The sequence below is a fragment of the Vipera ursinii genome (genome assembly GCF_947247035.1).
Source record: "Vipera ursinii genome assembly, chromosome: 4".
NCBI lineage: Eukaryota > Metazoa > Chordata > Lepidosauria > Squamata > Viperidae > Vipera > Vipera ursinii.
Genome location: NC_139514.1, coordinates 55824158 through 55847312, shown reverse-complemented (window position 1 = coordinate 55847312; position 23155 = coordinate 55824158). Strand labels below are relative to the sequence as shown.

Below are 23155 nucleotides of genomic sequence, written 5' to 3'. Positions count from 1 at the left end.
TATATTTGGCTACCTTCTCTTCTGTTAACATTTATATTTTCAATTTTCAGTTCTTTTGCTAACTTGAAACATTTTATTTTTTTTCTCCATGAAAGCTACACCACTGTAGTTTTTCAGTGAGCAATCATTTAACTGGGTTCACACATTCATGTTGAATTTGTAATATTGATAATCCTCAACTTATGATCACAACTGGGACCAGAATATTCCCTTGTTAAGCAAGATGGTTATTAAGTGTGTCACATTCAGTTTTATGACTTTTTTTGCCATGGTTGTTAATTGAATTGTGCCATGGTTGTTAAAGTGGATCACTGCATTTGTTAAGTGAATCATGTGTTTGATAAGCAAATGCGGCTTCCCCCATTGATGTTGCTTGTCAGAAGCCAGCTTGAAAGGTCACAAATGATGATCACACAACCCTGGGCACTGCAGCTGTTGTAAATACATGCTGGTTGCCAAGCATCCAAATTTTGATCACATGACTGTTGGGATACTGCAACAGTAGTAAGTGTGAGAACTGGTTGTAAGTAACTTTTTTATTGCTGTTGTAACTTTGAATGGTCACTAAACAAGTGGTCATGAGAGCTCCCTTTACAATATTATGTAGGAATAATCCTTTTAGTTGTTCAGTTTGTGCTTTAAAGTAAAATATTTTAATACGTATGAGATAATTGTAAAAAAGAAGGATTTTAACTTACTAACAGATGGTCAACACAGAATTAAGTTAATGTGCTCTCTCCAAAACCACAGCATTTGAAAGATGGAAATTAACATTGTTCAAATTATGTCTTTATTAACAGAGCATTGTCCAATTAAATAAGATACTATCTTCTCACTTTCTTTTCCTTGTTTTTTTTATCCAACTCCCAGTTGATAAAGTTTCATTATCAACCAATGAAACAGATAAAAAATCTGTTTCTGTATTATAATTTATAGTTCCCCCTCCCAGAGTTTCCCCCCCAATAATGTCATTTAGCTAGTAATTGTTGAATAAAAGTAGCAATCCAAAATAATAGGGGGTTGAGGACTCAGTTTAGATTGTGTTATGTAAAGAAATTCCAAATGGTATAATTTCCATGGAGAAAGCATGGAATCAAGATTTGGAAACAAATCAGTAGAAGACAATATCATGTAGTTCTGGGTCAAATGTAGAATCCTTCATGCTCTCTGAGCTTGGTTGTTTGTATGCAGACAACCAAACAGGAAAGAATAACCTAATTAAGGAACTGCTAAGGAGACAAACAATCACACAGAGAAACAACCAAGCACAAAACAATCCCCTAATCAAGCAAGTCTCAAAGAGAAGACCACACCCCACCAACTCTGGCAGGGAAAGATAATGTATATAAACAGAGAACAAACACACTCACTAGCACTGATAATGTTAGTTAGCTGGATAATGAAACATCTGCAAGCAAGTAACCAAGCTCAAAGAGCACCAAGGGGTGGGTCTCTCTCTCTCTGTCTCTCTGTCTCTCTGTCTCTCTCTGTCTCTCTCTGTCTCTGTCTCTCTGTCTCTCTGTCTCTCTCTCTCTCTCTCTCTCTCTCTCTCTCTCTCTCTCCCTCTCCCTCTCCCTCTCCCTCTCCCTCTCCCTCTCCCTCTCCCTCTCCCTCTCCCACCTAGTTCAGATTCTACTAGGAATTTGAATATTACCATTTCTACTAGGGATATGGAGGTAAAAACCAGAAATGTTCTTTTAGTAAAAAAAAATAAAAATTAATACTATTAATTAATACTGTTAAAAAATAGTAACAATCCCCTTTTTGAAAACAATATCACTTTTACAAAATTACTATAAAGGCAAAAAAATGATGCTTACATTGCACAATGTCCTAATTTTGCACTTCTGAGGATAGATAGTGAAGTTTTTTTTTGGGGGGGTTGCTATATCTTCTCTGAAAATTAGGTTATTTTTCGGATTTTTTTCAGAACAAGGCAAAGGCAACATTATTCTGATTTTTACCACCATTAAATCTTTGGCTAAGGCAGAAATATTTTGTAAATGTTCAGCATACAAGTGGTAGGATGTCCAAAAATCTAAATGACAGAAATGACTTCCAACTTTAAGGAAGCATGGTGAAAAAGGAGTTTCTGCCTTCACGTAGATTGGCAATTGTTTGTAGTGCTGGGCAGGTCATTGATACATTGTTAACACCATGACTGTCACTATGGATTTTGTAGTATATTTGAAATGTATTTAAGACAATACTAACTAGAGCCAAATTACATAAACCTTTTTTATTTAGCTTCAAAATTACTCGAGGCAAATATATCAGAAAACACTGACCATTGGACCAGCAGACTGCACAATTTGGGACCTATGAGGTCTCACTTCACAGGGGCTACCCCTTCTTGTCCGATATGCTGTAGGTCCCACCAGTAGACCATATAGAGCAGGGCTGTCCAACTGGTGGTATGCGTACCACCTGTGGTACTTTGGCATGTGGCAGGTAGTACGTGACTGTCCTAGAGAAGTGTAGTGGAGGAAGGGAATGAGCCGAAGCGACCCGAGCTTGAGGTAGGCACAACTGCAGCTGCAGAACTGTCGGAGCTCTGCAGAAGCCCCAGGAGCTGGCAGGGCTCCAGCTGATTGGCTCCAGCTGATTGGTGCTTCTGGAAGCAGCACAGAGCTGGAGGTGAACTGAAGAAAAAGGGAAGTGGTTTTGGCAGAAAAGGGGAAAAAAGACAACAGGGAAAGAGAAGGGGACAGAGAAGAAGCTGTGGAAGGAGAGCTCAGCAGGCAGGAAGGAAACAGGGGCAGAGAAGAAGCAGCAGCTGTTGCTAGAAGAAAAGGTCCCCTGGTTCGTTTTGCCCAGACAGGAGAATGCAATCAGTGCTGATGAAATGAAAAGCTAGCAGATGAGCATGTCGGAAAAGAGGTGGGTTTATTTAGTTCTGGATCAGCTGGCAGCTTGATTGTGTTACCATAAGGATTTTTGTGCAGTTTTTACAATGTTTGTAATTCAGAGACTCCTTTGTGTGCTTTGGTTATTGGAATATTTTAGTCTGTTTCACAAAGGCTAGCAATGAGTCCAAAGTGTTGACTTCCGTAGGTTTAATCCCTTTAAACAAATGTAATTAGTTTTACCCCCTTATCTTGAGTCTGTCTATGGCTTTTAGAAAGTTATCTTTGAAGATAAACAGGCTTAATTTAAGGCTAAAGCTTTTCACAATTGCCGGACCCTTTCAGTCTCAGATTGCAACATTGTGATCCATGACACACCTGAGGCAGCTTAAAGAAAAAAAACAACACCAGACTTTATGTGTTTGGGTTTTTTTATTGGGGAGGCTTTTGTGAGCCTTTCTTGCTTTGCACTTGATTCCTGTGTCTTTAAGGGTACAAGGAAAGGATTGGGGAGGGGATGCATTCTTACTACACTGTGAAGGAGAGCTCAGAAGGCAGGGAGGCAGAAGAGGAGAGGGAGAGAGGAAGAAGGGCCGACCAGCAAGCTCAGGGGACTACAAACTTAGCAACTTTAAGACCTGTGGACTTCAACTCCCAGAATTCCTCAACCAGCCATGAGGGCTGAGGAATTCTGGGAGTTGAAGTCCACAAGTCTTAAAAGTGCCAAGTTTGAAGACCCCTGAGCTAGCAGGTAGTGGTGCATATTAATAAACATGGATAAGTTCATCATACATTTGTCAGTGCAAAGGGAAAGTGATTCAGCAAAGGAACAGCCACCGAAGAAATTAAAACTGGTACTTTTTTCCACAGTTTGTAATATTTTATTAGATTATAGAATAAAATACAAAAATACAAAAGCAAATGGTAGGACACAGTGGGGAGGAAAAAGAGGGGAAATGTGAAGGGGAGAAAGGAAAAAGAACAGACTTCCTCTGTTGCAGTAGAAGGAAGCATTAATATTGAACCTCAACTTTTTACTTTTCCATAATATTATAAACTAGCCATTTCTATAACAACAAATAAATCTAATCAGTAAAACCCAAAATCCCTCCCCCCTTTTTTTTAGTCATCAAGTTTTTGACACCTTGCTAAACACAGGTGGTACTCAAATATTGTTATATCCTAAAAGTGGTACAATCTGTGAAAAGGTTGAAAAGATGTAATATCGAATATCAAATGAGTCTATTTGATATTTGATATAAATGAGTCTAGAGTCAAAGCTTCTAGAACTACATCTTTACCTGGAAGGTAGCTTGAGTTGTATATAGTTTTTCTACCTAATACATAAGGATTTGTTTCAATTCTAGCAACTGCTGGAACAAGCTGTGTGCCTTGGAACTATCCATGGTCCTGCAAATTATATCTTGCCTTGCTGACAGTTGCTTATTTTGGCAGCCCTTCTCCACACTCCCTATTGCAGCCTCCTATGGCTCAGTGGGTTAGGACGCTGAGCTTGTCGATCAGAAGGTCGGCAGTTTGGTGGGTCGAATCCTGAGTACCGCATAGCAGAGTGAGCACCTGTTATTCATCCCAGCTTCTGCCAACCTAGCAGTTCGAAAGCACGTAAAAATGCAAGTAGAAAAATAGGGACCACTATGGTGGGAAGGTAACAGCGTTCCGTGCGCCTTTGGTTTCTAGTCATACCGGCCACATGACCACAGAGACGTCCTCGGACAAGCGCTGGCTCTTCGGCTTTGAAATGGAGATGAGCACCAGCTGCTAGAGTTGGAAACGACTAGCACGCATGTGCGGGGGAACCTTTACCTTTATAAACAAGAATCCTCTAGAGCAGGGCTGCAGGCCAGTTTCATCGTACCGAAGCCGTGACCACCCCGTTGCTGACAATGCAAAAAGAGTTGCGATACGATGCAACACGTCACGTGACATGGTGAGTTTGACACCCGTGCTCTAGAGATTTTGAGTTTATCAGAATAGTTCCAGCTGGCTGGAATTTCTGGGACCTGTTATCCTAATGCATTTTTATTTTTCTTTTCAAGGAGTTCTACCTAAGGTAATATTGCAGAAGATATGCAGGTTTCTAAGACTGGCAAAGGTGATCTTGAGTTAATAGAAATGCAGATATTACAACTGTGCACATAATCACTTAAAACTTTGAATCTAAAGGGCTACTAAAGCGGCACTAAAATATAATTTTAAAACAGCAGAATATTAAAAAATATCATCTTATAAAATGTACCAATAAAAATAGAAAATCACAAATCAACACCATAAAATGGTAGGTTTTATGGTGTTAAAAGAGGGTTAAAGAGTGGGAAAAGAGTGGGAAAAAGAGTGGGAAAAAGTGATATGTCTTGACAATAGGTCACAGATGCCTTATAAATAAATGGCCAATTTGGTCTGGGGAGAGAATTCCATAATCTGGAATTGGACAAATGAAAAGGCTCCATTTTGCATCCATCTCTAGCAGTGGACGGGCATATCCTACTCTGTTTAAAGAAGCTAAATATAGTGTTCTGTACTTCTTGTGCTTGGAAATGCACTGAAAACTAGTGGCAATAAATGAAAAACAATCTTAAAATCATATAAGCTCCACTTAAAATGCCATTACCATTATTTCACACTACATAAAATTTTCAAACACTTTAAGAGGATGTTTCGTCACTGTTGTACCATTGCGAGGTGCATGGCACATGTGACATCATAAGAGCTCACTAGATATGTAAAGCTTGAGAATATTTAATGTATATTATATTAACTTGCTCAAATCTATGTCTTCCAAATGTGCTTCAATCTTGTAATCTCCAATTTGCAAAGGAAAACAAAAGATCTACACTGATGTTAACACTTACTTTTCCTCCCTGTCCATCATTTAAAATGGCAATATATTTATTTTTTTACTTTTTTGTCATCCTCTGATTTTTAAGAAGTTTTGTTCCCAAATTCAAAGTCCATTCAGACACTTCCTTTAGAATAGACCTTCTCTGAATTACTAATTTTTGGGTAAGATTTAATTGTATTTTTAAATAAAATCACATATAGAAAGTCTTTTGTTATACAATTCCAGGCATTGTTCTTTAGAAAAATGTTCTTTTCAATTTAGTGGGATTAATTCCCAGAATAGTAGGCAGAAGCCTGCAGCCTTAATTCTGGTACAATTACATATTATAATAATATGAGAACAGAGAAAAGTTTTATTAAATTAGTTTTATGGTTAATAGCATATTCAATATAAGGAATGGACAAACAGCTTGCTGTATTTTTTTTTCTCTTTCTCTTCTCTCTCTTTCCATTCTCTACAGGACTAAAACACATTTAGAACACATATATTTGGGGAAGCTGAAACAATAATGAATTAATAATGCATGCCATGTTGATTTAGCACATATAACACCTCAGTCATGAAACTAATTAGATTTTTAAAGTCCCATCCCCTGGTATTTATCATGGGAACAGATTAGGCTAAGGAGTCATATATGTTCAAAAGGTGTATTTTTGCCACATTTTCTCAATTATAGATCTGCTCCCCCTTTAATCAATCTATTCATGTAATTCATAAAATCATAGTATGAGTTACAATAGAAGTTTAATACACTTCAATATGTGTACATGTGCATACACAAATGCGCAAACACATATTTACTAGGTATCTTAGAAAGAATAATAATTACAAAAGGTAGACCTTATTAGGAAATAATTCAAAATAATTTTGATATACCCTCAAATACTCTACTTAATTCTTCCCCCCCTTTGTAACAAGTAAAATAGGTATGTCTAATTCCACTGAAATCCATTCACACAAAACCTTTGCATTTATATCCACAGAATGGCATATAGTACATCCTAAATTTGTGCAGAAGAGACACGTATCCATTCACGCTTTCCCTATCCTGAGGATTTTGTTCCTAAATTCTTATTTCAAGATTGTTTTAGAGTCAGCAGTGCTTATAACTGAATGAGACTGCAAATAGAGCTCAGAATATAGAAGCTTTTTTAAAAAAAGTGAAGTCATGAATCCTCTTAGATGCAAATGTAAATGGATAAAGATAGAAGCTGCAAACAAGAAAGGAACGAACAAATACCTTTTGAATTCTTCCATTAATATCCAGGTAAATACACTTGGGCTGGTATGCTGACGAGCTGCATCCCATCTTCCTAAGGTTTGCTACAGTGAGACTTGGGCTGTAAATCGTTGGATTAACTTTACAGCAGAAATAAGGTCCAGCCAACTGAAACTGAACCACTATTTCTAGATGCATAAGTCTCCTCACTCTTTCCCATTCTGCAGCCTCAAACTACAATCCTCCTTCTCAGATAGGCAGGCATCTCCCATCACTTTTCTACTCCTCCTTTCATTTTTTTTTCCATTCTTGTGAAAGAACAGGAGAGAGCCAAGCTCCAAACCCCGTCGCCAAGTGCCCTCTTGATTCCCATAGCAACTCTCGATGGCTTCAGAGCAAGAAGTCTTTCTGCAATCAATGTGCAATGGCTGTACAGAAAAAGTAGGGTTTGATTAGCCCAAAGTAGCATTTAACCCTCAGCAAATAACCAGCATTTATCCCACCGTTGGTGTTAAGGATTTTTATTGTAAGGTTTCAGAATCCATTCTTTTAGCAGTGTGTCTAGACATAAGAGAAAAAGAGGATGGCATTCAATCACTGAATTTATTTTAAGGGCACAGTACAGCAGCACCTGGAATTATTAAAGTTGAAATCGAGTCTTTTATGCACACTTCTGCTTTAATGGCCCAGAAGGAAGGAAGGAAGGAATAAAGAATATACAGGGTTCATAGAAATGCTGCATGATTCTTCTTCTTCTTCTTTTTGCTATTTTTACAACCCCTAGGTTTTAAAAACTTTATGTTTAGTAGAAATAAGTGACATGTTGAAGATTCACATTCACATTCTATAAATTTAGAATGGGGAATTATATTAAGCATTATAATTTCAGTGAATAGATTTTAAGTGCCAGCTACTGAATTATAGTGGAATATAAGCTGTTCAGCTGTAGGGCACTCTACCGGATAATGTTTCTGATTTTTGATGGAGCAGAATATTCCCACAAGGCTGACATTAAAGAATTAAAAGAAATGGAATAATTTATTTTCAGAACTCAGCTTGGTTGAATAGATCAATCTATCATGACCAAATGATTTCAAGATTCATTGAGACTACAAATCTCAGCCAGCATGTTATAGTTCTAACACATCTGGAAAGATCCAAGTTTGATATAAAGAATGTTCACCTAGTTTTCACTGAAAGTGGCCTGCTATTCGTTAAGTAATTTATCGCAATTATAATTTGTTTGCACAGTAATTTTTTAGGGATGAATAAGTTGATTACAAGTGAATAAATAATACTCCTGGGATAGAAACAATCCGTGTTGATATTCTTTTCATTTTTCATACTGCCTTGAATCACTCTATGGATTGTAACAGAAATGGTGGGATCCATAATTCACAATAATAGCACAATGTCCCTAGTAATTGTTTTTGCTTTAAATTTTCATGAATCCATTACTCATGACATCCATTTAGCACATTTAAGCGAAAAATAATCACCACAACAACAGTTGTCATAAAGAAGCTCAGACATTTCTATTAATCTAAGCAAATCCAAACAGATCCTTTATATGTGAACAAGAGTGGATAATTGTAATTCACATCACATAAATTTAGCAACATATGGAGTGCCTTCCCTGGCTTATCATGCAAGGCTTTAATCTTCAAACCTATATAGGGGAAATAAACATCACTGAAATTATGGTATCGACTGACGAGATTAGAATTGCATAATAAATCAGGATTTACTTATTCTTTTTCAATTCAGAGCAGAACAATTCATTTTTCCATCAAATAAGACTAAAAATATTATTCCACTAGGTCACTAAATCTTTTGTCAGTAGCAAGTTGAAATTTCTAAGCTTTATTTCATGTGGAAGAAACAGAGAACGTGATGATGATGATGATAATGATGATCATGGTTCATTCTCTGAGGTAAGAGCAAGTCCAATGTCGTTGTCCCCAAACCTATAATCAACAAGTATATAAATACAGAAAGTATATACTGTAAACGCAGGCATCATTACATTGATTTTCTTGAAAAGGATCTGGATCTTTCCTATGCAGGCTGGATTGAATTCTTGATTCCTGCTGCTCCTGACATCTGGAAGACAATGGGGTTGGGAAGATCTGACTTGGGCGATAACAAAGGTTATGCCAGTGCTTCTTCAATATCTCTCTGGTGTAAAGGCAGGAATAAAGACAGTTCACAAATAGATCTCTAATTTTTACAAAAAATGGATCTTTGAAAACAAAATCTAATCTCTACGCTAACTTCATAAGCTATTCTCATATCACTTACCCCAAACACAGAAAAGATTTGGAGCTGGGCCTTACTTTTTAGCACATAGCTCAATTGATCAGAGTTAATCCTATTCTGATTAGAAACAACTCACTCATTTTAAAAATAAAAACTTGCAAAGAACCTTGACATATCATATTATTTTTCCTACTTAACACACAACTTTCTTTTCACTGCAGATAGATCCCTATCTTTTTATTTTGCCCTAGAACCTTTTGTTTCTCTTTGCAATCTTCAATTTATTTTCTCTCACAGAACAGTCATATGTCAACCAGAAAATATATTAAGATGCTATTGCATACTTCTGGATGATGATTTATTGCATTCTTGCTCTTTAAAGTGCTATGCCTTTGAAGTGTTTGAAAGCAGCTGGACCCTTTGGCACAGCATATTAAGTGCTTAAGCTCACTGTGTTACTCAAGTTTGTACAAAGGCCACAAGCTTCAGGAACAAGTAAACAGTAAACAGCAAAATAAAGAGCAAAAGGAATGGAGATGCAAACATACTTTCCGCTTTAGAGAGATGAAAGAAGGAACATGGATTATTTGAACAATGATTCCAGGAAACTCAAATGTGTCAAAGCATAGAATCACCTGTTGTGTCAAGTACACACAGTCGTTCTTTTCCCAATTTCCTTTTCTCTATATGCTTTTTTCTTCAGTTATTCTTTAACTAGTCTACTCTGCTTCAATGTTCAGCTCTTCTTCAATTTTGCCTTATTCACTGCTTTGGTTCCTTTTTCCTGAATCCTGCAGTTTCTGTTCAACTGAAACACAATAGCCAGTTTCGAGAGGGAGAGCTGGGTAACTCTTACACAATCTCTCCATTAAATAAAAGCACTTGAATCCTCTTGACTTAAGAACATCTGAGGAGATGAAGATCACAGTCTTTTGGGTAGACATATTCCAATTTGGAAAGACGTGTCTTATTAACTCCCAAGTTCTTTTCAAGCAATTTTTAAACGCAATCTGTTTGATCTGTGCCGCCATCTGGTGGCGATCACGACCACTGCAGGAGCAATTGTCTTCCATATTTCCTAGAAGTGTTCCCATTTTTGCAAAGAGAACCAATTCTTTTAATCATTTTGCCTCTCAGCTTTTATCGAGGAACTTCCTGTGAGAATTCTTCCTTTTGTTCACCCTTGTCTTCTTGTTTATTGCTCATATTTTCATGCAGAAATCCAAGCAGATGTTTTATACTAATGTTTCTTATAAGAAGTTGGGAGTAGAGCAGTTTAGTTTCTCATAGGAACCCCCACTTGGAAGTGAGGAGGACAGACCACAGAGGCATTAAAGGTGGAGTCTTCAAGTACAGAGGAACTCTGAGAGAAGACTTCTGAAAAGAAACTTGGCACCACTTGATGGAGATATGTAATGGCAATTAAGATGGGCTTAGATTGCTCATTCTTTTGATTTGTGGTTTTAGTCAGGAAGAATGTAGGCTGGCAAACCTGAGTTAAATTGGACAGTGAAGGCTCCTTAGTTGTTAGTTAGCATGTCAGTTGAAGAATTGCTCAAAGTCCACAAACCACTAGAGGGCAAGTTTGGAAGATTGAGGAAGATAAAGAGATGGATGTGCTATGAGATTCATCTACCCAATACAAATGTTTCTAGTGAAGTAAAGAATGTAGAAGATCAAAGGCTACCAGCCTGAGGAATGCCAGCTGTCAGCACAACCAGTATCTATAGGGACTTCCTTAACCTCAAATAAGGAAGTATATAGAAATAAAGGAATGCCTACATATAAACTCCATTTTGTAGTGTATATATGTTCAGTTAGAAAACATTTATGCTTACATGATACTCATGAGTAAAAGAAAAATCATTTGTACAGTCTCATAACTTTAAGCTCCTGAACAGCTGGGGAAAAGGTAGAGTGAAAATCATCTTAGCTGATATGACTGTAAATGATCTTGCAAGGCTTGGATGTGAAATCAAAACAGATGAATAGCTGCCATCTGCTTAATAAAGTTGAAAAAAAATCTGAAATTATTTTATACTGAGTTTTGATCAAATCCTGAAAATCCACAGGAACCTTCTGTGACAAGTCTGATGGGAAATATTTCCTTCTCAATATAAATGAATATATGGAGAGAAAAGAATCCTGACTTCCCAATTCCATCCCTATCCCCCATTGTAATAAAATGATTGGATAAGACATATGTAAATAAATGTGTGTTTTCTTCCCGGGGAATCAGCTGTACCATCTATTTCAGATTTTGGGTTGGTAGTGGCAGCCACATTTACACAGAAGGGAAGACTACAGTAATCAGGAGAGGAAAATTATATCATCTCAGGTCCATTTTTCCTAGTACTCTAACTATTCTAGTCCTCAGGTTTTCTATCAATTTGATCTTTTCATTATATGACATCAAATAGGTATTGTCTCTTAGCAACCACATAGTTTGGCTTTCTGTAAGATGATCTGTTCCCAATCTGGCCTTTCATGTTCTCCAATGATGCATGCATCACAGTTGTAATTGAGTTCATCCACCTTGTTGCTCTTTGTTCTCTTCTCCTGCATTGTAAAGAGCTCCATTGTGAAGAAACCCAGTGGATTAAATATGTTGGACTGTGAGAGAGATCAACTAGCATTAAACAGTTAAAGGACACAAGTACGTAAATAAGTAATTTAATAGATGCATACTGTTCTGTCCTTTTCAAAATGCACTAATAAACAAGAATCAGATCAGTCAAATGCATTCAGGGCAGTTCTAAGGTTTCACAGACAAATGTATAAGAAGGATCCTTGCAAATGTATGGTCATGAATGTATGAGTTTTACACAATTCAGTTGGATGCTGGGGCCAGTTCTGCATAAACAAAATGAGAGGGAAAGTCCCAGCAAGTCCATTGCAGAGGCTATCCAAAAAAATCTCCCAAATATATCAAATATGGATGTTACCAATATCAACTAGTAAATTGGCTCAGTGTTTATGAATTTACTTTATGTTTCCAAATTAAAAATACTTATGGGAGAGAATAAATACAACAGCTGCAGTAACTATTGAATATTACTTTCAAATCCATTTCCATTTCGATCAGTTTCAAAAATCAAGCAGCCTAACAGATATTATCATTCTGAAATGCCTTCAAAGTTCTATTAATACAAGTTATTTGCTTCTAATTTAGTAATCAGCTATAAAAATCAAGTTCACTATTTAATTGTACAATGAGAAATATTAGTAACATTGGACAATAGAAAAAGCTGAATACTCTGAACAGGAATTATTGTATATTCAACACTCATATTTTTAACAAAAAGTAAACATAACAGGACCGATATCTGAGTCCACATTTTTGCTCATTTTTAGCACATTACAAAAAAGTATCCAGAGTTAATTTATTCCCCTCGCTTTTTGTCTTCAATCTGTATATTCTCTTAAAACATAAAAGCAATCATGTAGTATAATATTTTGACAAAGTGAGGATAAAGGCACACTTTTCTTTGGCTCAGTTCTGCTATGTAGAATAGCTAGGAGATCCTTTGTTTCACATTGTTACATTCCCGAGGTGCAAAAGAGTCAACATTCTGATGTCTAAAAATAACTGTATAAGCTTTTCAGGAAATGCGATTTGCATGCAAATATTATTTCCAGGGATATCAGCAATCCAAAGATGTGCAATGTGACTTTTTATATAGCAGCTTTCCTCTCAGAAGGATCAAGTAGGATTTCTGGATTAACCTCTTTAAAAACAATTGTTTTTAAAGTTAATGTTAATGTTCCTTAAACCTACAAAAGAATGGAAATATTAGAAAGTGAAAAACAAGAAATATTCTAAATTAAATTTATATATTTTTATAAAGAAGGATGTACAGGGAGTGCAGAATTATTAGGCAAATGAGTATTTTGACCACATCATCCTCTTTATGCATGTTGTCTTACTCCAAGCTGTATAGGCTCGAAAGCCTACTACCAATTAAGCATATTAGGTGATGTGCATCTCTGTAATGAGAAGGGGTGTGGTCTAATGACATCAACACCCTGTATCAGGTGTGCATAATTATTAGGCAACTTCCTTTCCTTTGGCAAAATGGGTCAAAAGAAGGACTTGACAGGCTCAGAAAAGTCAAAAATAGTGAGATATCTTGCAGAGGGATGCAGCACTCTTAAAATTGCAAAGCTTCTGAAGCGTGATCATCGAACAATCAAGCGTTTCATTCAAAATAGTCAACAGGGTCGCAAGAAGCGTGTGGAGAAACCAAGGCGCAAAATAACTGCCCATGAACTGAGAAAAGTCAAGCGTGCAGCTGCCAAGATGCCACTTGCCACCAGTTTGGCCATATTTCAGAGCTGCAACATCACTGGAGTGCCCAAAAGCACAAGGTGTGCAATACTCAGAGACATGGCCAAGGTAAGAAAGGCTGAAAGATGACCACCACTGAACAAGACACACAAGCTGAAATGTCAAGACTGGGCCAAGAAATATCTCAAGACTGATTTTTCTAAGGTTTTATGGACTGATGAAATGAGAGTGAGTCTTGATGGGCCAGATGGATGGGCCCGTGGCTGGATTGGTAAAGGGCAGAGAGCTCCAGTCCGACTCAGACGCCAGCAAGGTGGAGGTGGAGTACTGGTTTGGGCTGGTATCATCAAAGATGAGCTTGTGGGGCCTTTTCGGGTTGAGGATGGAGTCAAGCTCAACTCCCAGTCCTACTGCCAGTTTCTGGAAGACACCTTCTTCAAGCAGTGGTACAGGAAGAAGTCTGCATCCTTCAAGAAAAACATGATTTTCATGCAGGACAATGCTCCATCACACGCGTCCAAGTACTCCACAGCGTGGCTGGCAAGAAAGGGTATAAAAGCAGGAAATCTAATGACATGGCCTCCTTGTTCACCTGATCTGAACCCCATTGAGAACCTGTGGTCCATCATCAAATGTGAGATTTACAAGGAGGGAAAACAGTACACCTCTCTGAACAGTGTCTGGGAGGCTGTGGTTGCTGCTGCACGCAATGTTGATGGTGAACAGATCAAAACACTGACAGAATCCATGGATGGCAGGCTTTTGAGTGTCCTTGCAAAGAAAGGTGGCTATATTGGTCACTGATTTGTTTTTGTTATGTTTTTGAATGTCAGAAATGTATATTTGTGAATGTTGAGATGTTATATTGGTTTCACTGGTAAAAATAAATAATTGAAATGGGTATATATTTGTTTTTTGTTAAGTTGCCTAATAATTATGCACAGTAATAGTCACCTGCACACAGAGATATCCCCCTAAAATAGCTATAACTAAAAACAAACTAAAAACTACTTCCAAAAATATTCAGCTTTGATATTAATGAGTTTTTTGGGTTCATTGAGAACATGGTTGTTGTTCAATAATAAAATTAATCCTCAAAAATACAACTTGCCTAATAATTCTGCACTCCCTGTATAAAGATCTGGGTGACCACTACATAGGAACAGATATAAAGGTAGTCCTCGATTTACAACCATTCATTTAGTGACTGTTTGAAGTTACAACAGCACTGAAAAAAGTGACATAACCATTTTGTTTTACACTTACGACCATTGCAGCATCCCCATGGTCACGTGATCAAAATTCAGGTGCTTGGCAACTGGCATGTATTTATGACAGTTGCACTGTCCTGGGGTCATATGATCACCATTTGTACCTCCCAATTTGGAATGGGACAACTCACTGCAGCCAACTTGCTGCAGCCATCTCACCCCGCCCAACCTGGCATGGCCATCTTGCTGCAGAACAACTCGCCTCAGGACAGTTCCACACGTGATAACTCAATCTGATGTTATCTGCCGCAGTTTCTTTATTATTATTATTATTATTATTATTATTATTATTATTATTATTATTACATCAACCAAAATGGAAATAATGTAGAAGAAGCAATGGAGGACAACATTTCTTGCAATGAGTCATCCTGCATGGATTGGCAAGTTGTCCCCTGCCAGGTGGGCCACAGCGAGATGGCCGTGGTGAGTTGTCCTAGACCAGGGGTAGGCAACCTTGGCTCTTTTATGACTTGTGGACTTCAACTCCCAGAATTCCTGAGCCAGCATGAATTCCTGGGAGTTGAAGTCCACGAGTCATAAAAGAGCCAAGGTTGCCTACCCCTGTCCTAGACCCTTCCCTTCCCAAACAACCAAAATCAATGAAGGAAGCCAGATTCACTTAATGACCACACGATTCACTTAATAACTGCAGTGACTTGCTTAGCAACTGTGGGGAAAAATGGTGCAAAACTCACTGAATAACTGCATTGCTTAGCAATGGAAATTTTGAGCTAAATTGTGATTGTAAGTTGAGGACTAGTGTCTGGAGCTTTGCGCCTTGTACTATATACCAGAGGTCCCCAACCTTTTGGGCACCAAGGACCGGTTCCGTGGAGAGAGGTTTTTCCACGGGGGTGTGGTTTTGTGTGTTGCCTGCATCTCGCGGATGGGACTTTGCTTGTTTGTGTGGCCCAGTTGCTGGCATGCCATGGCCCGGTACTGGTCCATGGACCAGGGGTTGGGGACCTCTGCTATATATAGTAGGGCTACAATTACCTTTTCATAAGCAAAAGAGCACACAAAATAGAGAGCTGTTATTCTACCTATATACTTAGCTATGACCTAGTTAAAAGCAGCAATAGAATTTAAAGGATATTTAAATCACAGCTCCAGAAATTTAAAACAAATATGGATACCTTAATAAAAATGATTTAAAAAAATTGAACCTATTTACAGGGGAACTGTAGCAACTACTTAAAAAAACGTACATCATTTTTACACCTCTTTTTGTGAAAGAGGTGAGAAATTTGTGGCTGACTACAATTTGCAGCAGTGCGCCCAGTATGGCCTCTGCTGAAGATACGTCGCAGGCTGTTCTGACTGAGAAGCAGAATTCCAAATAACAAAAAAGGGAAAAAGTGGTAACAATGCTGTATGAAAAGATACACAATCAAAAATTAATGTTAAGCAGGCCAGAATTATTATTATTATTATTTTTATCATGCAGAAACTTACAAGGTCTGGTCAAGACTACATCGAAGTTCCTTTCGTATAAGGCGGAGTAAAAACTGTAAAAATATTTAAAAAATATGTTAACAGAGCTGAGAAGACTCCTGTCACCAATTCTTCATTCCAATCTTTAAAGAAAGGCATTTGACCACCTGGCTGTGTCTGAGAAACTGAAAGGAAGTGGCAGCACATTCAGAAAACAAATCTTGGGAAGATTTAATGCAAAATAATAGCAATGAAGAAATAGAAGGAAGTAGCATATTACACTTTAATGTCAGATTTCCACTTTTAGCATAAGATTTCACATGGACCTAACTGGCGAGATTTTATAAATCCTAGTTTCCTAGTAACTCGCTGATATATAGGACATTTTAGGTTTATCTCCTTCTGATCAAAGTGGAGAAATTTAGAACAAACTTCAGACTTATCTCAGACTTATTTCGGTAAATCCAGTAAGAATAAAACTAGGGTCTAACAATGCAGCAGGATAAGATCGCTACCGTGTAATTGTGAATCTTTATCATCTGTGGCCTTGCAGCTCTCATAGCTTATGCAAATAGCTCTCCCTTGTGGAAATTTATTTCAGGCCATAAGGAAGAATTAGACTACTATTACAGTATTGTTTTAGTTGTTGTTGTGTGTGCCTTCAAGCCAGTTTTTGACTCCTGGAAATTGACCGGATTGGTCTCTGTGGTTTTCTTGGCAAGTTTTTCAAAATTTGTTTGCCCTTGTCTGCTTCCGGAGAGCTGAGAAAGAGTGACTAACCCAAGGTCACTCAGCTGGTTTTGGGCCTAAGGTGAGCCTAAAATTCATGGCCTTCTGGTTTCTGGCTTGCACCTTAACCACTACACCAATCTGGCTCTTATATTTTAGTTGCAGGCATTGCAGGGTTGCAGGAATAATCTCTGTGAAGCTATTTGAGGAACCTATTCTTAAATATCCTTTTTAAAATGATATGTTCATTAATGTTACTGTTAGCTAACATACAAACTAGGCTAATGACATCTACTGGTGAAACCTATTTAAATAAATGTATCCTATGTTTCCAGTTAAAATATTTTAAAAAGCAGATATTGCATAGAAACTGAGATACAATGAGCCCAGTATGTATCCAAATGCTCCTTTGGGTAAAGTAGCCACACTGTGGAGATTCAAGCTTTTACAGAAGCATTAACAATTGATTATACCACATTTCAACAAATAAGGGAGCAGCACTATGATACAGTACGACTTACCAGTAAGGCACAGGCATCTGCTATCATCAGCATGTAAAAGACATTGTTCCAACCAGATGAAGAAAGAAGACCAGCTAACAATGGTCCCAGTGCTGCACCTAAAATACCACGCACACACATTAAAGCACACACAGTGTGGGACCTGAGGCATCTAATACTTCAGAATGATCTTGAAAACTCACAACTGGATAGCTACGCAAGCTGTTCAGAATGACAATACATCCAGCCCATTTTTCTTCCTATCATCCTCAACCATTTCCATGTGCAAACCATCAGCGGAATCCCAGGCTGATGGCAAACTAGTCTTCTTGTGACATTCACTTCACTGGGTTGTAGTTGGTGTTATAGGAGTGCTGGCAGAGGATCGTTTTCAAGATTCACCATTCAGGATCTTGTCAAACTTACCAACTTTTTATTGAAATTTCAATGTAAGTAAGAGCCTTGGTGGAGCAGTGGGCTAATGCCTCCTTAAGTAACACCAGCTGCCTGCAATTAGTGCAGATTCGCATCCCACCAGGCTCAAGGTTGACTCAGCCTTCCATCCTTCCGAGGTAGGTAAACTGAGGACCCAGATTGTTGGGGGCAATTAAGCTGACTTTGTAATAATGCCGCTTGGGGTGTGTGTGAAAGCCCTAATAAGCAGGCATATTCATAGAATGAAGGCTACTGCTAAGCTTGTAAGCCGCCCTGAGTCTTCGGAGAAGGGCGGGATATAAATGGAATTAAAATAAATAAAATAAAAAATATATATTTTCATAAGGATCCTACCACTGCACTGCACTGCACTGCACTGCACTGCTCTCTCTCTCTCTCTCTCTCTCTCTCTCTCTCTCTCTCTGTGTGTGTGTGTGTGTGTGTGTGTACCTTCAAGTCAGTTTTGGTTCCTGGCAATTAAACAAACATAAAATTATATTGACAACATTTTTGGAAATGGATTGCCACTACCTTCTTCCTAGGCTTGGGAGAGAGTGACTGACCCAAAGTCACCTAGCTGGCTTTGTGTCTAAAATGGAACTAGAACTCACAGTCACCATTGAAAGAGCATGATGATTTATAAGCTTCTACTGTTTAAGCGATACACGTAGGCCCAGGGTGCATCCTGATTGCCACCTCTTTTTAAACTAATTCTCACACTGGTTGAACATTCTCAAAATCTGGAGAGGACCAGACTGGGAAAGACTGGTCAAGAGTTTCCTATCAAACTTTTCAGCCTTTTGTTCTTGAGGATGACACCATACCTACGGATCCTGTTCCGTCAATGATGGCTGTAACAGTTGAGAGTGCTTTTGCGTTTCCATGGAGGCTTTTATGGGTACCCTTTAAGAACAAAATATTCAGATAGAAATACTTATAGAATAGAGTGATAATCTTCATCTTATTTATATTGTAAATCTTCCTCACATTATCTGATGTAACACTGAAAATAATACAATTATAATATTGCTACTGAATATCACCAATACACAGTATTTTCCTCCTCCTCTAGAATTTCTGAATTTTTATATGTACTTATTAAAAATGATACAATGAAAATACTGTGGCAAATAATATGCTCCATATAGAACAGAAAAGGACTCACCAGGTCAGCAGAGACAGCTGTTGTGATCAATGCATATGGACCATTTACAAGAGCTCCACAGAAGAGCAGCATAACTTAAATTTAAAAATTGAAGTTAATATGTATTTAATATCATCAACAGTCAGCAGATGCCAGACCTGTTATTTAATTTCATCAAACACTGGAAGGCTCATATACTAGTTTCTTATTGAAAGGAACGGGCCCAAGGAAAAACATACCAGAAAACTCTGCTAAATTCAAGTTCTCATTCAATTGGAACTTGGTAAACTATGCACCTTTACAACAGGTGTGCCTCTTCAAGCACATAAAGGAGACACATGGTGTAATCTTTGAAAATACTGCTTTCTAAAGGAAGTATCACTAAGGTCAATGGTGCTCATGCTATTTATGGTAATGAAAAGAAAAACTTTATTGCGGTCATTAACCAGCTATTTATAACACAGCACAGAGCGACCTGCACTTGCATTTGATTTATTCATTAGGTTTTTATCCTCCCTTTATTGCTTTATCAGTAACTCAAGGTGACAAACATATTGCTTCCTCCTCTTGTTTTCCCCACAATAACAACCCTGTGAAACTAAAAGAGAGTGACTGATTCAAAATCACACCAGCTGTCTTTCCTGCTGAAGGGAAGACTAAAATTCTAACCCGACACCTTAGCTGCTAGGCCTAAATATCTTCATCATCAGTAATTAATAAGCGATAGTTAATTGCCATGGCCAATTAAACAACTTATAAATATAAACATTATAGGGTTTAACTTATACATTACTATCCACTGTAGCAATGACTGTAGCTAAAAAGAATCGGCATTGTTTTTTTCTTATTACTAAGCTAGGGAAATGAGAAACATTTTATTAAAGAAGAAAGCTATTTCTTTTCTTTTTACCATCTATATCCAAGCATCTGTTCCAGTGTTCTTAGACAGTTAAGTTGAGCACTGGGGAAGGAAGAGGGGGGGGGGGGGAAAGAAGAGAGCAAGAAATGACAGTGATCTGGTGATGGTTCCAGCTGGGTTGGGCTACAATGCTTGATCAATGCTTGTGGCCAGTGCTCTGTTGATTAGCAGAATTCCTTTATGAAAATAGGAGCTGTGTAAACTGTTTTATTTTATCAGTTTGTCTGATCTGATTGTCTTCCCTTAGTTGTTGCAAAGTATGATCTGACAAGAACGAAAACAAGTGATGGCCCAGATCATTGCTGTTGCTATGATTATTACTGGGATCTGGGAAACAGAGATTCCTGAAATTACCCTACTCTTATGAGTGGATAAACGAAAACAGAAATGAAGGGGGGGGGGAAAATAATATCATTACGAAGTACAGTTTTAAAGCTGTGTTCATTAGGTATAAAATGAACATCTCAAATCTTCCCCCACAAAACTGCTAACGTTTTCAGATACACCGCTGGGTGACTTCGTCCCTTAAGAAAGTCAGCGAAAAAGAAAGAAGAGGTAGAGAGGGATGGATGACGCAACTTGAAGTGGTTTCACATCTTAGCACATCCAAGATCTCGTCTCTCTAGTTTTAGAGAGCATTACATGAAATTATGGAATTTGCAGGAAAGCACCTTATGGTGGAACGTTAAGAAAACCCTTTTTGTCAGTAACAGCAATTCCACCAATTAATGGGTTTTGGTAGAGCCCTCCTCACTGAAGAGGTTAGCCATTTCTCTTAGGTGCTTTACCCGGTTTCTTGCACCGAGTTGGCAGATGGACCCAATGACTAAATGGCCTTTCCCATCTACTATTAAGCATGCCACATCTCTTATTAATAATTATTATTTTAGTACTGATTGTTAATATTTTGTTATTAATAATAATTCTCATTCTTATTAATAATTGACAATGATTATGAATGCTCCTTATTATTCTTATTATTAAGCATGTCACATCTCTTCTTGTTTTCCTCTAGGGAGAATTGCCTGTCACCTGGACTATGGCAACTTTCCTTCCGCAGTCTTATGCTTTCCAATTGTAATCCAGAAAACATCTAGATCAGACATGTCAAACACAAGGCCCGGGGGCCAGATCCGGCCGGTGAAGTGGTTTCATGCGGCCCGCGAAGCCATCCTGGAAACAGTGAGGGAATGGCCCCCACTGCCTTGGCCCTGGCCCAGAGACCCTCCTCCTGCCAGAGATCCTCAGATCTGTCCCACTCCTGCCCAGCCCCCCATAGGCACGCTAAATGCGAACCATGTAGAGCTGGCCATGCCCACCCCATAGGCCATACGCACTTTAGCCACGCCCACCCAGTAGGCCATGCCCACCCAGGCCACCCCCACCCACCCCCCTGAGGGCAACCGCAATGCTGATGCGGCCCTCAATGAAATTGAGTGACACCCCTAATCTAGAGGCACCATATTGAGGACATTTTCATTGAAACACATCACTCAATAGTTATTTGTCTTCTGAATCTTTCATTCACAATAAATTATCTGGTCTGAACAGAAATTATGTCAGTGTAACCCAGACTGTTAATTTTAACCATAAAAATCCCAGAGTTAAGTAAGAGTTGGAGTGGATTTATATTTAAACAATCCAAATTAAGCGGGGAGGGGGAAGGAAGAGTAAAGCATAAAACTTACTTATTGTGGCCTCTAATCCCATTTTACTGATCTCAGAAAATATATACAGCTAGGATAAATACAAACAGCACAGTTAGTTCAAATCATTCTGTAGTAAGTCAGGCTCTCTTGACTAGATGTCAACTACAAATTTAGCATTATTTCTCATTTTGGAATTCTGTTTTCATTTGTCATTATTCAAAACTGAAGAAGTGGGTATAGTTTATGCTAGAGAAAGAAAAATGCTTAGATATCCACAACACTAGGGTACAAAAATGCAGCTCTATTTCATTAAGCCTGCTTCTGTTTATACACTATAACTCAAAAATCCTTCAACACTTTCATAATCATCATCATCACCCATCATCTCAGAACTTACAGTGGGTCCAGCTATCAACAGCATCATGCCACAAGTTGTGGCCCTTTTTTTGAGTCGGTCTGATATTACACCTGCTAAAATTCCACCTGTATAAAACAGAGAGAGGTGCAAAATGTAACCATGTTCTTTGCACGTTCAAAACTCTGCAAAATAAGAATATAAAAGTAATATTTTCCTTGATTCATAGGAAGTGCCCTTCATATGTACAGTAGATCATCCACAAAGCTAATCGTGATTACCTTTAATTCTGCAGTGATAAATCTTCCCCTCTATTTTCTCTTCAACTGACTACATCGTTGAACATTTGTCTGTTTTTGTCATCCTCTCCAATATCACCCCAATCACCCACTTCATTTTTTTTCTACTGCCACATAGCAATACTGAGCAAAAATACTGCTTCACACCAAGTTGCTGCAGATGTGGAAAAAATAATAATAATAAAATCCTTCACTGCCAACCCTTACAAAATGGAAATAGCTCACTCGCACTTCTAAGAATACATCCCAGTGACTCCTACTTTTCCGCCCCATACAAACTGTTATTAATTATCAAAACCACCACTCTCATCCAAAGCTTCTGTGAGAACTGAGAGAGGTGGAAGGGAAGGAGAATGCTTGGGGAAAGTGCGCCTCTCTGAGATGGCGTTTCAAGATCGGCCCGCTGTGAGAAGAATGCAGCTGCAAGCCAGCCTACACCCAGAGTGACCGTTTCAAAAACATCTTCTTTGAAATGGATTGGACAATGGGGGGAGGACAACAACGGAAAGTGCCTAAGGTGGGGAAAGTTACACTTGGGGATTTGGCATGTGAATTTCAGTTCTGGCTTTGCTCTATTGTATTTCACTTTAGTAAACCTATAACTTTCTCATCAAATGAGAAAGGATCACTCTTACTTAAAGGTTCAAGTTGAGGCAGGTCTGACAACTCCATTCAAGTCACCCTCCAATATTTTCTCAAGTCACCAACCAAACTTTAATTATCAGCATCTACTCCCTGTTTCAAAGTATTTCTTGTCTCTAATGTTTCAGAATTTGATTTAAAAATCCAAGGACTCGTATATGTGTAGGTTTCAAAGGTAATAAACAGGTCATCGTTGCACACTCACCAAAAATTCCTCCAACATCAAATAGGGTAGAAAGATCACCTGCCCTTTTGGCATCAAGATGCTCTACCAATGAAAAATAAAAATATATCGGTAACAGT

The 23155-nt window shown here is 38.2% G+C and overlaps 2 protein-coding genes across 5 annotated transcripts in view; both read right to left on the bottom strand.

Annotated features, from left to right (window-relative positions):
• The window catches only part of PDE9A (phosphodiesterase 9A), a gene marked incomplete at its 5' end in the record, with an annotated part of 73928 nt that extends 66913 nt beyond the window's left edge, over positions 1-7015 (bottom strand). The window contains one exon of the mRNA XM_083361599.1: positions 6947-7015. Coding sequence (XP_083217725.1) covers positions 6947-7015 — 69 coding nt within the window. The remainder of the gene's footprint in view (positions 1-6946) is intronic.
• Positions 7016-11334: 4319 nt separating this feature from the next.
• Positions 11335-23155, bottom strand: part of SLC37A1 (solute carrier family 37 member 1) — a 33412-nt gene continuing 21591 nt past the window's right edge. For all 4 annotated transcript variants that reach the window (XM_083362277.1, XM_083362276.1, XM_083362279.1 and 1 more), the window contains 8 exons: positions 23058-23120; positions 21954-22039; positions 21596-21644; positions 19010-19083; positions 18669-18747; positions 17431-17528; positions 16202-16254; positions 11335-12958 (listed from right to left, as the gene is read on the bottom strand). In XM_083362277.1, the coding sequence (XP_083218403.1) occupies positions 12943-12958; positions 16202-16254; positions 17431-17528; positions 18669-18747; positions 19010-19083; positions 21596-21644; positions 21954-22039; positions 23058-23120 (518 nt within the window). In that variant the 3' untranslated portion in view covers positions 11335-12942. The remainder of the gene's footprint in view (positions 12959-16201; positions 16255-17430; positions 17529-18668; positions 18748-19009; positions 19084-21595; positions 21645-21953; positions 22040-23057; positions 23121-23155) is intronic.